Source organism: Chelonia mydas, chromosome 10, assembly GCF_015237465.2.
Source record: "Chelonia mydas isolate rCheMyd1 chromosome 10, rCheMyd1.pri.v2, whole genome shotgun sequence".
Lineage (NCBI taxonomy): Eukaryota > Metazoa > Chordata > Testudines > Cheloniidae > Chelonia > Chelonia mydas.
The window spans coordinates 7,252,562-7,268,165 of NC_051250.2; the positions used below are offsets into that span (position 1 = coordinate 7,252,562).

At 59.6% G+C, this 15,604-nt stretch overlaps 1 protein-coding gene across 1 annotated transcript in view; it reads right to left on the minus strand.

The window, feature by feature from the left end:
- Positions 1-15,604, minus strand: part of MYO15A (myosin XVA) — an 84,309-nt gene that overhangs the window by 13,016 nt on the left and 55,689 nt on the right. Inside the window, exons 46-58 of the mRNA XM_037911812.2 lie at positions 14,507-14,648; positions 13,894-14,005; positions 13,403-13,477; positions 11,529-11,734; positions 11,057-11,199; positions 10,164-10,236; positions 9,072-9,144; positions 7,908-7,981; positions 7,422-7,504; positions 6,690-6,820; positions 3,716-3,810; positions 2,765-2,842; positions 1,760-1,856 (exon numbers count right to left, since the gene is read on the minus strand). Of these exons, the coding sequence (XP_037767740.1) occupies positions 1,760-1,856; positions 2,765-2,842; positions 3,716-3,810; positions 6,690-6,820; positions 7,422-7,504; positions 7,908-7,981; positions 9,072-9,144; positions 10,164-10,236; positions 11,057-11,199; positions 11,529-11,734; positions 13,403-13,477; positions 13,894-14,005; positions 14,507-14,648 (1,382 nt within the window). The remainder of the gene's footprint in view (positions 1-1,759; positions 1,857-2,764; positions 2,843-3,715; positions 3,811-6,689; positions 6,821-7,421; positions 7,505-7,907; positions 7,982-9,071; positions 9,145-10,163; positions 10,237-11,056; positions 11,200-11,528; positions 11,735-13,402; positions 13,478-13,893; positions 14,006-14,506; positions 14,649-15,604) is intronic.

Here is a 15,604-nt window from a genome sequence, read left to right on the forward strand (position 1 = left end):
ACGGTCCCTTTACAGCCCTCCCCGCCCACACTTTAACTAGGCCACTGGCTAGCCAAGCCAACAGGGCTGCCGGGAGCTGTGGAGAGGCACAGACAGGAAAGTGGGGGCTCGGCCCCAGGAAGCGCTGGGATACCGTGAACCATTTCCTGTCTTTTCAGCGTTTCAGAAGAAAGCTGAGGCCAATAATCCACAGCCCCCCTTCCGGGCACTGCCCTGGAAGCTGGCAATGGGGAAGCTGCCAAGGTGCTGCAAAAATACCAAGCAGGGCACCCCTCAAAGGCAGCACAAGCCCACAGCCAGCCCCAGGGGACGGGATACTCCATTGGGGCAGGGTGAGGTGGAAACCTGCAGAGCTGCTGGCTGCGCAGCACCCGTCCTGTGCCTAGAAACGCCAGGGCTGCGACCCTGGCACCATTCACCCGCCCTGAGCTCCGCTGAGAAAGGCCAGAGCTTGGCAGCCCGCAGCTCTCAGGTGCCTTCCTCATCCCGTCACAGCCTGCGGCTTTTCCATCCTCTCTGTGCTTCCAAGCCCGGCAGCTCAGCACTGATGCCGTCAGGAGAGGCCTGGCACTGCTTGCCCAGAAAGGGGTGTTCTAGGACCCTGCTCACGGCAGGCCTCGCTCAGCCAGAACCTGTTCGTGCCAGGGAGGAGCCCTGGGCGCTGGATCGACTGGTGATTGCCTCGCGCTCCCACTGTCGGGCAGCCACTGGCAGTTAGGAATAAACGACACTGGCACAAGCTCCTGGTACAGAAATGGCTGTCCGGGTCGGTTTGCCCGTTCTTCAGGGAGGCGGTGGGGCCTCAGTGCAGTATTTCACCCCCGCAGGGAATGCACATCACACGGTGCTAAGCCTCTGGACACACAAAGGGCTTAACGGGACCATGTCAAGATAAAAACATCCCTCACAAGCAATCCAGTCAGTGCCTCCTGAGTAGTCTCCCGGGGCAGCAGTTTAACTTTGCGGTGGTGAACGGCAGGGAGGGCCGGTTCATTAGGCAAGAGACAGCACTGTTCAGCCAACGCCAAGGAGCTGGGTGGTGTTTAGCCAGGTGCGAAAGCCTCCTACGCTTGTCTTTTCACATAAGCGTAACGGGAGGCAACGTGGGCTAGTGGGCAGAATGCTGCTCTGGGAATCAGGAGGCCAGGATGATATTCCCAGCTGACCTGCTGCGGGACAGTGGTCAAGTCACTTGTTCGCTCTGTGCCTCGGTTTCCCCTCCCACCCTCTGCCCGTTTACACTGTAACCTCTGCTGGGCAGAACCTGTCTGTGCCTAGATGTTCGCTCAGCGCCTAGTACAATGGCTCAACTGGGATTTCTAGGCGATAATACTAAACAGGGCGAGGCGGTGAATCTCTCTCCTGTGTTTTCATTCCATACGGGGTTTCATTTCTCTTAACGGGGCAGCGTCTTGATCCGAACAATGGCCTGTGCCATGACTCCCCAAAGGAGGGGGAGCACCAGGGCTCAGGAGGCTGCTGCCCACGGCTCGTCTCTGGAGGCGGGCCATGGAAATGGGGTCAGCCAGGAAGTCCCCCCTCAATGCATTTGGGACTTGAGTGGCATCACCTGCTCTGATGGCACCCGCAGGCCTGGGGAAGCCAGACGTTGGTCAGCTCAGGCCGCCTGTCGGTGGGCATGCAATATGGGAATGGCCAATGGCAGAGGCAGGCCGCTGGGCAGGACTGGGAGGGTGGGATGGGACCACTTCAGAGGAGAAAATGGGGACAGCAACCCCTGCCTGCCCCCATGGCTCACCTCTGTTGGTAACGGCGAAGATGACATATTCGTCAAAGGCCTCGGGCCGATGCAGCCCCATTTCATAGCACATCTCCTTGATCACGTCCAGCGCAACCTAGAGAGAGGGGCAAACCACCTGGCTGAGCCCCTCAAAGGCTGGGAAGGAGGCTCTAGCACTGGCATTGTGCCCGCCACCACCATGGTCTCTGCCCGGCACTGCTGGTGGGACTTCCTGGAGTGACACCCCTTCCTGGCTGTCTAGCAAACCCCTGGATGGCCTGATCCCGCAAGGTGCAGGCCATGAGGAGGAGCAGCAGGGGAATCTCCGATGGGTTCAGAGATACGGCCAGAAGTTTGGGTGCTTTGCAGCTCCATCCTAGGGCCAGGCCGGCAACCCCATGGGATCTCTCCCCCCTCTCAGGTGAGAGAGCAGCAGGCTCAGCCTCAGGTAAACAAGAACCTGAACACGCCTTTGAGGGGCAGTCAGGTGCCAGCCGCCTCGGGTTAAATGGGGCTCCGAGAAAACGCCCCACTCTGGGCAAAACTTAAACATCAGCCCCACTCCCCTGCCATTGTCCCCTCCTGCCCCCTGAGCCTACAGACCCTGCGCACCCCGGCGCTGACCTTTGGAGCCCGGCTGGAGGTGAAACCAATAGCCCTGAGTGTCCTAGGCCCCCCCCCCCATCCGCCCGCCCCCAAGTGCTGCTGAGCTGGGAGAACAGCTGGCCAGTGCTGCAGCCACCTGGCAGGATTCCACCGTGCACTGCGTCAGGGAGGGACGCTGCCTGCAAACGTTTCCTTCCCCCCTAGGCCCCGCAAGGGAAATCAGCGACTTTGGGGAGCTCTCCCTAATGCCGCTGTTGGGGAGGGGCTGAGCTCAGCTCCTGTTCGGTGCTGTTTCTGCTCCCGCACTCGGTGCTATCGCCGGGAGTCGGGCAGACCCGTCTCCATCACTGCTCTGAGGGAGCATCCCGAGTGGGAGCGGGGGGAGCTGGGCAGCGCCGGGCCCCTGTGCTGACGTACCGAGCACGTTTTGATCTTCAGGTGCCTCTCAATCCCTCCTGGCAGGAGAAACAGCTGGCGTTTGGCGCTCCGGCCGGCCTTGGTTGGGGGGGGTAAAACACAGAGAAGTAGGAAGGTTTCCGAACCCTAAAGCATCCATTGGCTCCAGGGGCCAGACTAAAGACCCCAGGCTAGATTCTCCCACGTCGGCGTAGGGCGATTTCCTGTGGGGCATCCCATTCTGCCTAGCGGAATCCCCAGGCGTTTTCAGCACCCCCCTTTTTCCTGCCCTGTGCCGCGAGGTGGGGCTCACACCACTCGGTTAGACACCAGCAGCATCTCAAGGAGGCGGGAAGCCGTCTTCAGAATGCACTCGCAAGCCCACCATTTGCAAAAGTGACGCATGAGCCTGGGCCCCTCTGTTCCCGGGCCCCATTTCCAGAGGGCAGGTGCCCAGCACTTCCTGATAAACAGGCTCCCCCCAGGCCTCTTGAGTCACCAGCCCCTTGGTAAAACTGTGGCCTGATCTGCAGAAGTGCTGAGCTCCTCCAGCTCTGGCTGCAGCCAATGGGGGAGGGAAATCAGGCCTATAACATCCCCATCCTTGCAAGTTCCTGCCCATTTCAGCCCTTGCCACCACGGAAAGGGCTCTGTTCTCCTCCCCACAGCCATACCGTAGGCATCACAGGGGTTACACACCCTGGCTGCAGCCACCCACAGTTGTAGCCGCCTGCCCAGCCCCATTCTAGCCCTCCCAGCTGGAAACAAGGCACAGAGAAACCGTGTGGGGGCCTGGAAAGTGGAGCGCCCGGAGGAACTCGGCCTTTGTAGGCCCAGAGAGCTCAAGGGACACAGTCCCATGCCATCCCCTAGGTGAGCTGTTTGTAACCCAGTCTAGCCCCTCAGAGAGCCTTCTCCCCACGTGCCCACCTGATGCCACCATTGCAGGGCCCTGCGTGAGCTGGGACTCACCACCATGGCTTTGAGCTCCATGCTGCTGGGAAATTCGCGCCGGCCGCCAAACTGGAAGGTCTTCCTGAGGTTCTGTTCGCAGGCCTTCGCGATCCCTTAAAGATATGGACACCAGCGCCCCGTCAAAGCAGAGACGGGCCCGAGGCACAGCATGGGGTTCCAGGCCTCCACCTCCCCAAACCAGGGGAAGCAGGCCAGAGCCAGAGCGTGGCTTTGGCTCACTACAAAGACAGTGGCTAACAATGAAATTCAGGTCTGGTTCAGAGGGGAAACAAACCCCAAATCATGAGGTGTTGGGGGGGGAGGGGGCAGGGATATCACAGCACCTATCTGTAATTGAAGGTTACGTTTATTTCTAGGGCTGTTGATTAACCGCGGTTCACTCACGTGATTAACTCAAAAAAATTAATCGCAATTAATTGCAGTTTTTCTACATTTTCATATATATTGTATTCTGTGTTGTATTCTGTTGGTGCAAATACGTATAAGCAAAAATAAACATAGTGAGCATGGTAAACTTTGTATTCTGCCTTGTAACTGAAATCAATATATTTGAAAATGTAGAAAACATCCCAAAAATGTTAAATAAATGGTATTCTATTAATGTTTAACAGTGCGATTAATCACGCGATTACGTTTTTTAATCACTTGACAGCCCTCTTTATTTCATTTCCCATCCCCACTTTTTCCCGCTTCCCCTCCCCTATTTGCCTGGCATGTTGCCTCCGGCATGGCAGAGGCTCTGGTGCTCGGACTAGGATTGTACTGCAGTAACATCTAGTGGTCGGGCCCCATTGTGCTAGGAGCTGTACACACACATATAATGACAGACAGCCCCTGCCCTATGGGCCGCGGAGCCTGCTAGTCCAGCAGAACAGGTTTGGATCAGGGTGTGATCGGTCTCCATCCTCTCCCTGGTGCCAGTGGGCCCTGCCCTCCCAGCCGCTCCTGGATGCAGAGCCTGTGAGAGGAGGTCCCATTAATGACAGCTGAAGTGGGTCTGGCGGGGGGCCAGGCTGGGGTAATCGATCACTGCAGACAGTTCTCCACCCCGAGAGCCATTTAAACAGCTGTAAACCTGGAGCGTTTACGGAGGAAATAAATGGTGGCCGGGCTGGGAATCGCGGGCTGGCTGATAAAGGCTTCACAGATGGGCGGCGCTGCCATTTATTAACGGCTCTAGGACAGACGTGGGCAAGCCCTCCTGGCGCTGTTTCCACACAGGGAGCTGCCAGGATTTCTGAGGCTGGGTGTAAATGCTGCTAACTCCCCATCCTCGCAGCCCTGCTCCTCTGGGCTGGACAAACGCCACGATCCCTCGCCCCAGCCCGTCCCAGGGATCAGCCTGAACCTGCTCTTCAGCAAGGCTCCTTGGTCACACCCAGGCAATGGCAGGTGCAGCTTTTGGTCTGGCACTTACAACACCACGCAAACTAGTGCTAAGACTCGTTCCCGAGGCAGCAATAGGACTGGGGGGAGGAGGGGGGCGGCATCTGCTGCACTGTGCAGGCCACCGTGATCCAAGTGATTGAATAAGAGAAGCCAGCCTGAGATCTCCCTCTCGCCAAGGTGGAAACTGAGGCACGGGGAGGGGACGTGACTTGCCCAAGGTCGACGGGGAGTTTGGAGTCAGAGCTGGGTCTGGAATTCCAGAGTCCCGAGCCCTCAGGTTTGGGCTTGTACATGGCTGAGCCTGCAGGGTCCCTCTAACCCTCTGGCACTAAGTGATCTGCGCCCCCGCCCCTCGTCTCTGCTGTTCAGAGGAAAGGGGCTCAGTGACCAGCCCTGCCACGCCCCGTCCGTCCCTGTGATTCTGTTGGCTTTGTCCTGCTTCCACTTCTCTCTCCGTTTTGCAGGCGCCTGGCTCCAGTGTGCATTAAGTGCCTGCCCTGCTCCTTTGAAGCATGTTGGCTGCTATGGAAACTGTTGTGGTGACGGAGCATATTCCATGCAGCGTCACCCTGGCTGGGACAGCAGCTGAGCTCATGACGTCCCGCAGACAGAGGGGTTGGGCAACAGCACGGCACAGGGTTTACACCAAGCCTTGGCACACAAGAGCTGGCCTGATGGTTTCCAGGAGCAGGCCCGGGGTATCCAACACACATGTTGGCACAACCAGGGAGCGGGTGGGGCCCAGGGCATGGGGGCAGGGTGATCTAACGGAGCCTAGAAATCCCGGTGTGCCCATGGGCGAATCGCTCCCCTGGTCTGTAGCTCACCTTCCCTGTCCGTAAAGGGGAGTGATGATACCTGACCTTCACCTTCAGCCTTCTCCCAGCTTAGCTGGAGACTGCAGGGTCAGGGCTCAGGGGCTGGGAGCTGCAGGCAGGCCCACAGGCCGAGCATTGCCCTCACTATCCACCACCCGCCCTGGGGCTACGGGGCAGGGCCCACCCTGCTGACCCAGAGCACCGCCCCGGGGGTCCTGCTCTGCTCCCCAGGGAGGGAGGTACCTTGATGTAGGTACCAATGACATAGGGAAGGATAGGAGAGAGGTCCTGGAGGCCAAATTTTGGTTGCTAGGTAAGAGATTGAAGTCCAGGACCTCCATGGTAGCATTCTCTGAAATGCTCCCAGTTCAATGCGCAGGGCCAGTTAGAGAGGCAGAACGGCAGGGTCTCAACGCGTGGATGAGACGATGGTGAAGGGAGGAGGGGTTTAGATTTATTAGGAACTGGGGACATTTTTGGGAAACGGGGAGCCTATACAGGAAGGCTGGGCTCCACCTAAGCCAAAATGGAACCAGATTGTTGGTGCTTAACATTAAAAAGATCATAGAGCAGTTTTTAAACTAAGGGCTGGGGGAAAGTCGACAGGAGCACGTGGTTCGGACATCCCTTAGGAGAGGATCTATAAATGTCCTAATAAGGAGGAGAGGATGGAAGAGGATCAAATACAGGTAAGGGCTGATGAGTAAGAGGCCCCCATGCCAGTCCAGGTCGGGGTTCCCAGCTTTGCAGAACAAGCATCCTACCTTGGAACTGCGCCCCAGGGCTCCTGCAGGTCTCCTGGAGGTGCCACAGCAGACAGGGCTTCAGGACCTCGGAGCACTTGTAGTAGGCGGTCAGGATGTAGAGCAGCCTCCATCCCTTCTGACAGCTGTCCCTGTCCAAGCCACGGGGCGGAGAAAGAGGTCTCAGAGCGGGAGAGGCCCAGCCTGCTCTGCAAAGCTTAGGCCCCAGAAAGTCTATGGGACAGGCCTGGAACCCGTGCTCCTTAGCCCCTTCCATGCCAGGCTGCCAGTCAGGCGGGTGGGACCCTGCCCAATCAGCTCTGGTATGTGGGGAGAGAAGGAGAAGGCGAGGAAGAGGAACTGGAGGAATAAAAAGGAGACGCGAAGGAGGAGGAGAGCCGAGGGGAAGGGGAGAGAGCAGGGGCCCGGAGTGGTGCTGTAACATGGAAGGGGGTGGCATGGTGGGACCTCCAATGGCCAAGGAAGGCTCTCCCAGCTGCCAGGGTGGCTAGGATGGCAGGGGCCAGATTGGCCCATCTAGGCCCATCATGACGCAGTGACAGGATCAGCCAGTCCCAACCAGACTGGGGACGTGGGAGGCTCCCGACGACTGGGATTCTCCCCACAGACTCCCACTGGGGAGGCCGCACAGCCCAGGCCAGCTGGCCAGGCAGGGGAAGAGCAGGAAGGGGCCGCCGAACTGGGAGGCCAGCCTGGGGCCCCATGCCACGGGAAGGGGAGGGACTCACTCACATCTTGGGGCTCGTGTTGTCCGTGGTCTGCTTGACGATCTGGCAATACACTTCATCCCTCATGACCTCGTGGTCAGCGCACAGCTGGAGACAGAAAGGCACCAGTGGGCATCACTACCCTGGCGCTGGGGAGCCCCCTGCCCCTCCAGCTGTACCCGCTTGCCCGCCGTGCCGGCCGCCATCCCTGCCCGCCGCTGGTATGTCGGAGGGGTGCAGTTTGCAGCCTGCTCCTGGGGCCTCTCCAGGGCCACGTGGCTTGTTCCCACGCTGGCCAAAATGCAGCCGTCTGCTCCCACCTTCAGCCTCCTCCCCGCTGGGCTGGAGACTGTGGGGTAGGGGCTCCGGGGCTGGGAGCTGCAGGCAGGTTCACGAGCCGAGCGCTGCCCTCGCTACCCACCACTGGCCCCAGGGCTGCGGGGCAGGGCCCACCCCACTGACCCAGAGTGCCCCCCGGGGGTCCTGCTCTGCTCCCCAGGGAGGGAGGTACCTTGAGCACAGCGTAGACGACGTCCAGCTCTGTCTGCCCCTTGAGAGGCCAGTCGCCCATGAACTTCATCACGGCTGGGGATGACAAACCAACGCACGGTGACAGGCTCTGCCTCCCCTCGCCCTGAGCAGGGGGGTGGCTCTCCCAGTTCCAGACCCACCGGGTGGGTCCTGGGACCCGGAGGAGAGCAGGTCACAGTGCCCCAGATGTGGGGAGAGGCTGCGGGGTTCACAGTGCCCCCACATCGGAGCGGGAGGAGGATGGCCAAATGAGACTCAGAGCCACCAAACCTCCTGTCTCCCTCCCAGCAGGCTCTCCCTCCCCAGCCCCAGCCCCAGGGGCCTCCTGGAGTGCTGGCTCTCGAACTCTTGGTTTCTTGTTGACTCACTGGTTGCCAGCCCCACAGACACTGCCAGATCTGGGCCCAAGGGCCAGCTTCAGCCCACTCCTGAGTAGGGGCAGCAGAGATTCCAGTGCCCCACCCTGGGGTGAGGTCTTTGAGGTTCACTGCCCCTGCCCCACGTGGGGCAGAGGATGGCGGTGGGCAGGCCACGGTACCCCATGTGGGGCAGAGGATGGCGGTGGGCAGGCCACGGTACCCCATGTGGGGGGCAGGGGCGGGCAGACTCACAGGGGGTTGGGGTGGTTCAAAAGTGGCTGAGTTTTCAGCTGGACTCTCACTAACAAACCCAAGGCTTTAGGGCGTCCCACGAAACAGGCAACGGCACAAGAAGGCTGCCCCCTGCTGGGCACGTTGGTCTCAGATGCCCCTGAGCGGCCAACACGCGGAGATCCAGGGCATCCTGGGGCTGACTGCCCCGCTGCGGAGCTAAGGTCAGTGCCCTGCCCAAGGGTTGCCCACAGAGGCAGCATACAGAGAAGGAAAGCTCAGTGGTTTGAGCATTGGCCTGCTAAACCCAGGGTTGTGAGTTCAATCCTTGAGGGGGCCATTTAGGGATCTGGGGTAAAAATTGGGGATTGGTCCTGCTTTGAGTAGGGGGTGGGACTAGATGACCTCCTGAGGTCCCTTCCAACCCTGAGATTCTATGACAGGCCAGGGGAAATGAACCAGCCCAGTACCAGGGCCCCTCCTACCGTGGCCTGGAGGCAGCCCAGTGCCCTCTCCCCCAAGCACCCCGGGGAGACGCAGCGCCTCCCACGCACCTTGGAAGGCCTCGGCTGCAGCTCTGTTCAGGCAGCTGTCAGTGAATTCGATCAGCGACTCCTGGAGCGGGCACTGGCCGGGGAGAGACAAGAAGCAGAGCGTGCGTCAGTTACCCGCGTGGAACGCCGGTGGGCTTAGCGGCTGAGCTTGCCAGGCTCTACGCTCAGTGAGCCCGCGGGCGCTGAGCCCCTGCCATCGGTTTAGCAGAGCCACAGCCTCCAGCCCCTCACTGCCACTGGAGATCAACCAACCAGCTGATGGCACCTATCCGCACCTAGCAACACCCCTTTCCTCTCTGCCCAGCCTCCCGAGAGCGCCGCAGGGCGACACCCCAATGACTGGCCTCCCAGGTGGAAAGAAGGGTGAGGAGAAAGGGGGGACACACACAGCCCCTGGCAGGGAGGAGACTGGGGGGGCCCTAGGATGGAGGGGGAAGGGAAAATGGGGGGACAGGAAGAATGAGGGTGCACAGAGCCCCTGGCATGGGGGGAGGGGCAGGCTGAAGGTGCTCAGTTCCACGTCAGGCAGTGGCCCTGCCAGAAGGACACGGAGCGAAGAGCCTAGCCCGAGAGGCACAGGGAGGTATGGTACGTCTCCCTCACTGCACCTGCCTGTGGAAATGGATCCTGACCATATCGGACACTGCTGGAGGCCAGACTCCTCCACTGAGCACAGATCCGGTTCAACCTGACCTTCTGGCTTGGGTCGGAGGTTCTGAGGGGGGCAGTCAGGGGGCGGGAAGTGGGAGGGGGCACATAGGGGGCAGGGGCCAGACTGTTTGGGGAGGCACAGACTTCCCTACCCGACCCTCCATACAGTTTTGCAACCCCGATGTGGCCCTCGGGCCAAAAAATTTGCCCACCCCTGCTCTAACACTTTAGCAAGCCCCTGAGCCAGCCTGGACCCCTCTCTGGGTCGGCTCCATGTGGAGGGCAGTAAGAAGGCCAGCAGGCCACATGCCCTTTCCCGCAGGGGCTGCCCTAACGCAAAGGGCGGGGGCAACAGCCTGAAATCGGCAGGTGGTGAGGCTGCCAGCAGGCACAGCCTGGCCAGCAAAGAGCACACGCAGCGAGCTAGGCGATCCCCATTACCTTGGTGAATTTCAGCATCTCCGCTCCGTCTGGCGAGTCCTTCCCTTTCCGGGATTTGTGCTTGCAGGAATCCCTGGAACAAATTGCAGAAAGAGAATGACAGGTCCCTCTCTGGGCACGAGCTGGGATCCCCCGGGGGTCAGCACATCCGCCTCCCCCACGGATAGGAGCTGCGGGCCCAAGAACAGCCTCCCCTTTGCTGCTGCAATTGCAAAATCCGTGCCTGGCGTTCTGGCACCCGCCACAAACCGCAGGCTCCCATACGAGGGTCTGGTCAGCAGAACTACCCCAGCGGACATGCAAGTGCTAAGACAGACGGCTGCAGCTCCCACACCGGCCAATGACAACGCAAGCGCAGACAGGAGGCTGTGCAGGGAACAGAGCCAGGTGTGCAGCTGGACTGACCGGAAAGCCCATCAGTGCAGTTCCGTAATCAGCCAGAGAGGTCGCTCTCGAGCACTACCAGGCCTTTCACACAGAATCACACAGAATATCAGAGTTGGAAGGGACCTCAGGAGGTCATCTAGTCCAACCCCCTGCTCAAAGCAGGACCAATCCCCAATTTTTGCCCCAGATCCCTAAATGGCCCCCTCAAGGATTGAACTCACAACCCTGGGTTTAGCAGGCCAATGCTCAAACCACTGAGCTTTCCTTCTCTGTATGCTGCCTCTGTGGGCAACCCTTGGGCATGGCACTGACCTTAGCTCCGCAGCGGGGCAGTCAGCCCCAAGATGCCAACCAGGGGTCACTTAGTGCCACGTGGGATGGTGCTTTCTGCAACGTGGTTACTGTCCCACTGGGAACTGTGCTGAGCCCCACCAAACTCATTGCACATAGGGTCACTGGAGGCTGGAAGGTTAAAGGTCACTCCCCTTCCCTCGGCCAGCACTCACGTCTTCATCCTCTGCACCTCCCGGAAATGCTTCTTGGCAAACTCCAGCATGGGGAACTGCCCGCCCTGCAGGGCACTGTCCCCAGGAAGCTCACCACCATACTCCTCCATGCTCTCTGCATAGTCGCTGCCTGCAGGGGACACCTGGGGAGAGGGGGACCATGGGATGCAGGGGGTGCAAAGCACACCTGTGCTGCCAGCTTACGACTCCATGGGTCCTAGAGCCATTAATCTCAGATGAGTACAGACAGACCCTGCGGCTGCACCCTCCTGGTGCCCACTGATCAGTGCCTCACCCTGTGCCAGCTGCAATGCCTCCCTCCCCAGTTAGCCTCCTACCCAGCTGCTTAGCCAGCCAGGCCCTCCCCACCACCCACCCCAACCAAACCCCCTGCCCACCCCAGCCCTCTGAGAGCTCCCAGTTTCCAGCACTGCAAGGGTTACAAAGGGACCCTTGGGGAAAAGTCCCTCACCTCGATCTTCCTGTCCAGTTCCTGAGCCACAGCCGTGGAGGCCACAGCCACTGCCACAGCTGCCAAGGCCGCCACCTTGCCCTGCTTGTTCTTGGGCTCCTCTTTCCTGTCCGCTGGCAGGTGGATAAAATCTGGGGCTGCCACGGGCTGGACGTACTCAGCGGGGAAGCGCCCCGACCTCCCGTGGATGGCACCGAATTTCCACCCTGCATCAGGATATGTCATTAACAGCCTAGAGCTCAGACACACGCTCCAACCAGCCCCATACGCTCCTCCCTGCTGTGCCGGGCCCAGTTATCGGTCCATCCAGCCCCGTATACCCCTCTCTGCCGCACCGGGCCCGCTTATCGGTCCATCCAGCCCCGTACGCCCCTCTCTGCCGCACCAGGCCCGGCTATCGGTCCTGCCTCTCTCTTCTACCGTTTTAGATCTGTTCATTCAAACCAGCACCCCACGCCCTACTGCCCTAGATCAGACATGTCATCTGTTAAATCCAGCATCTGCCTGCAGCAGTGGCCAATGCCTGGGGCTTGCTAGGGAGTTGCACACTCCTCATAAAGACACATCACATAGCCAGAGCTGTGATTGCGTACAGGGAGGGGAAGGAAGGTTCCTTCCTGACCTCTGCAGAGACCTATCCTGAAGCACGAGATTTGATTCTCTGTACCTCAGCAGACAGAATCACCGCCAGCCCCCTTGGAAAATCCAGCCGCAGCGTTTGACTGGGAATGGCTGGTATTTAGACCCACAGGTTTGCTCTTCCACAGCACTCTTAAACAAGGGGTCTGGGGACCATGCACACTGCATATACCATCCCGTCCTGCACGCAGCAGCCTGCTGCTCTCATGGGGTTAGCTAGAGCTTCCCCCCAGAGACTGAAGAGGCTAGGGACCAGGATTACATGCACAAACCAGATACAGGAGCGGGCCATGCATGGAGGAGGCCAGTAGGGGAAGCAGTGGGGTTATAGTTATGGGCTGTTATTGACAGCATGGCCAATGGGGCTGTTAGGACTTGAGCCAGTTCAACAACGGCTTCTCCGCACACAGGGTCTGGAGGCTGTTGGACAAATAACCCCCATGCCCTGCACTCAGCCTGCCCCCTAGAGTGCCAACCGCTGGAGCCGCGTGCCCCACACAAAACCGCCCCTGGGATGGCATAACGACCTCCTCTCCGGATGCACTCGCGCCCCTTCCCATCCACTCCCCATGAGCATCTGGGCGAGCGTGCTCTGCTCAGGCTAATGCCCACGGTGAGCTGGTGCTAATGGGTCTCTCAGGGCCTGGAATGTGCCCGTCAGGCAGACAGAGCTCTCCTGGGGAGCTCCGTTTCTCTTTGGTGGACACACCGGGGTCCAGCTTCCCCAGTCTCTGCCAGAGCCCTGGCACAGAGACAATTAGAGGAGTGGCTGGAAATCTGACAGTGCACTTAGGCCTGTGCATGGGAAATGGACCATCAGTGCCACAAGCACAGGCTTCTACAGCTCAGGCTAAAGCAAGAACTCCATTCGCTGGTAGCAATAGTAGGCACTTGTCCTGTATACGGACTGGCCCCTAGAGAGGGGCACAACACGCTACGTCAGTGTGTTACAGTGACAGAAAGGGGCAGGCCAGGAAGTGCCTGGAGGATATTTTATAGGGCTACACGCCCTGACCTGGTGCTTTGATCCAGCCCCGGGCAGTGGAATGAGGTCTGGCCATGTGGGCCGCAGTGGGGTCCCTGGGATTCATCGCCTTGGGTGAGCTGGAGAGTACATGCTTCGTCAGACGGGAGGGGCGAGCTGGCTCCAGAGGAGAGAGCCCCGCAGGAGAATGTGCGCAGGGGGACAGGGCTCACGCAGGGACAGCACAACACGACACTCCAGAGCCACCCACCAAAGTCCTGGGTGCCCCTCTTCAGCTCCTCCAGGTACGTCACCTTCTTGCGGACCACACATCCGTGCCAGTGGTCTGTGGGGAGGGGACAGCATCAGGGCACCGCGGCAGGGCTAACTGCACCCACCCACCCAGCTCCATCCCCCCACGCTGCCCAACAGAGATCAGGGCTGGGGAGGGATCCGGGCAGCACTCTGCTCCCTGGGGCAGGCGGCTGGCAGCGTTCCCCTTGTGCACCCCAGTGGAGGGGCTGCGGAGTGGCACCGCGGGGGGGCAGATGTCACTCACAGATACATGCTATACGGGGTGGGTGGCCCAGAAGGGCATAAGCCCACAAGGACAGGGCTGGGTGGTCCCATTCAGCTCATTGCGCCCATGCAGGGGAATGGGGCCCCGGCTAAGATGCCCCTGTCCTCTCCTTCGCAAACTGCCCCAGAGTTGGCTCCCAGCAGAGAGTGCCAGCAGCACCACGAGCGTCCCGGGCTGCTCACCTCTCTCAGGCTGCTCCAGCGGCTGCAGGTGGATGATGTCCCCCTTGTGGAAGCTCAACAGGCTCCTGTCATCTGTAACGTAGCTCTTCACGGCAACCACATACTGCGAGTCCTGGCGCATGGGAGAGGGGCCGGGTTTGGTGCTGCTGCGGGGGGCCGCGCGCACGCACCCACACGGAATACACTCATACATCCAACACCCCGCTCACACTCAGAATACAACCACACGACACATCCTGTGCTCAGAGTATAACTGCACAATCACACAAACACACACAAACCCTGCTCAGAGTATACCCCACCCGCCACACATACACACTACCCCTAGCTGAATACACTTGTATACAACTGTGGCCAGGTGATTGGTTCTGGGGCTCTGTATGGAGGTGTAGAGCTCCCCGGCTGATTCACGCTGGCAGCCAGACCAGGGGGCTCTCACTGGCACCAAGGCAGGAGTATAAAAGCTTGAGCTTTTCTAAGGCAAAGGTGAGCAGGGAGAGGGATAGGGCAGTATCCCATAGCATGTGTATGCTGGGGACCCCGCCCCATGGACCAGGTGCAGGAGATGCCAAGAGAGGCCATATTGGCTCCATTCCCATGGTTGGCCTCTCACCTTCTTGAGCTCTGTGATGAAATAGTCGATCATGGCCTTCACTTGCGGGGCTTTGGGGGAGAAGAGGATCAGCTTCTCGTTGGTCAGGTTGAACTCCAGCATGTGGTTGGAGGGGATGGTCACGAACAGGATATCGGTGTAGCTGGGAGTGGGGGGAAGGACGGGGTTAAAGAACAGGCTAGGAGAGCACAGCTGAGAAAGCCACAGGGCTGGGCAGAGCGGCGAGGGGGGGATTGGTCTTCCCGCCAGACCAAGGGCAGAACTAAGACACCACACGCGTCTCCCATGCACCATGCTCTCCAGCCACTGGGCTCTGGCTGTTTGCCATGGACTTGGATGGAGCTAAGTGGGGACAAGGAGTCAGGAGTCCTGGCTCGTAGGGCTGAGCTCCATGGGGAATGAGGGGCAGAGCTGGGGGGCCTAGGAGCCCGTGCTTTACTCCATCACTGGAAGTCAGCAGTGGATGCCCCCCGGGATTGTATACAGGAAAGGATAAATCATACTTTGGCCTCTTGAAGCCTCTCCTCCTGGGGAACCCAAAGCACAGTAGGCACTGACCCACTGGGTCGATAGGCATGCGTTGGTGTGTACACAGGCGGGTGTCTGTGGGCTCGTGTGTATATAGGTGTGTACAGAGGTGCGTGTGTGTGTCTATATGCATTTGTGTCTCTGTGCATCCCTGTGTGCATATATGGTTGTGTCTGTGTATACAGGTGTGTGTGTGTGTGTATGGTTGTGTGTGTGCACGTGTGCATATGGTTGTGTGTGTGTGTATATGGTTGTGTGTGTGTGTGTTACTGCTCACAGCACTTTGCAAAGGGAGCTCGCAGGCCAGATCTGCACAGGAAAGTGGCCCTCTGTCTAATTGAATCCATTAAAGCAATTACTTCAACCCTGCATCCGCTGTTCATTGGCAAGGACCCGCCAGGCCCGGGGCTGGAGGCTGGCATTGCCTGAGCCACAGGCATGGTGTGACAGTGCCAATGCCAAGGCCAGGCAGCATGTGCCCAGCCTGACCCTCCAGCACCCTGGGGTGCTGGCAGCCACATGCCAGTCCTTCTCCACAGGTGCACACAGGGCTGGCTCCTCTGCAGGCGT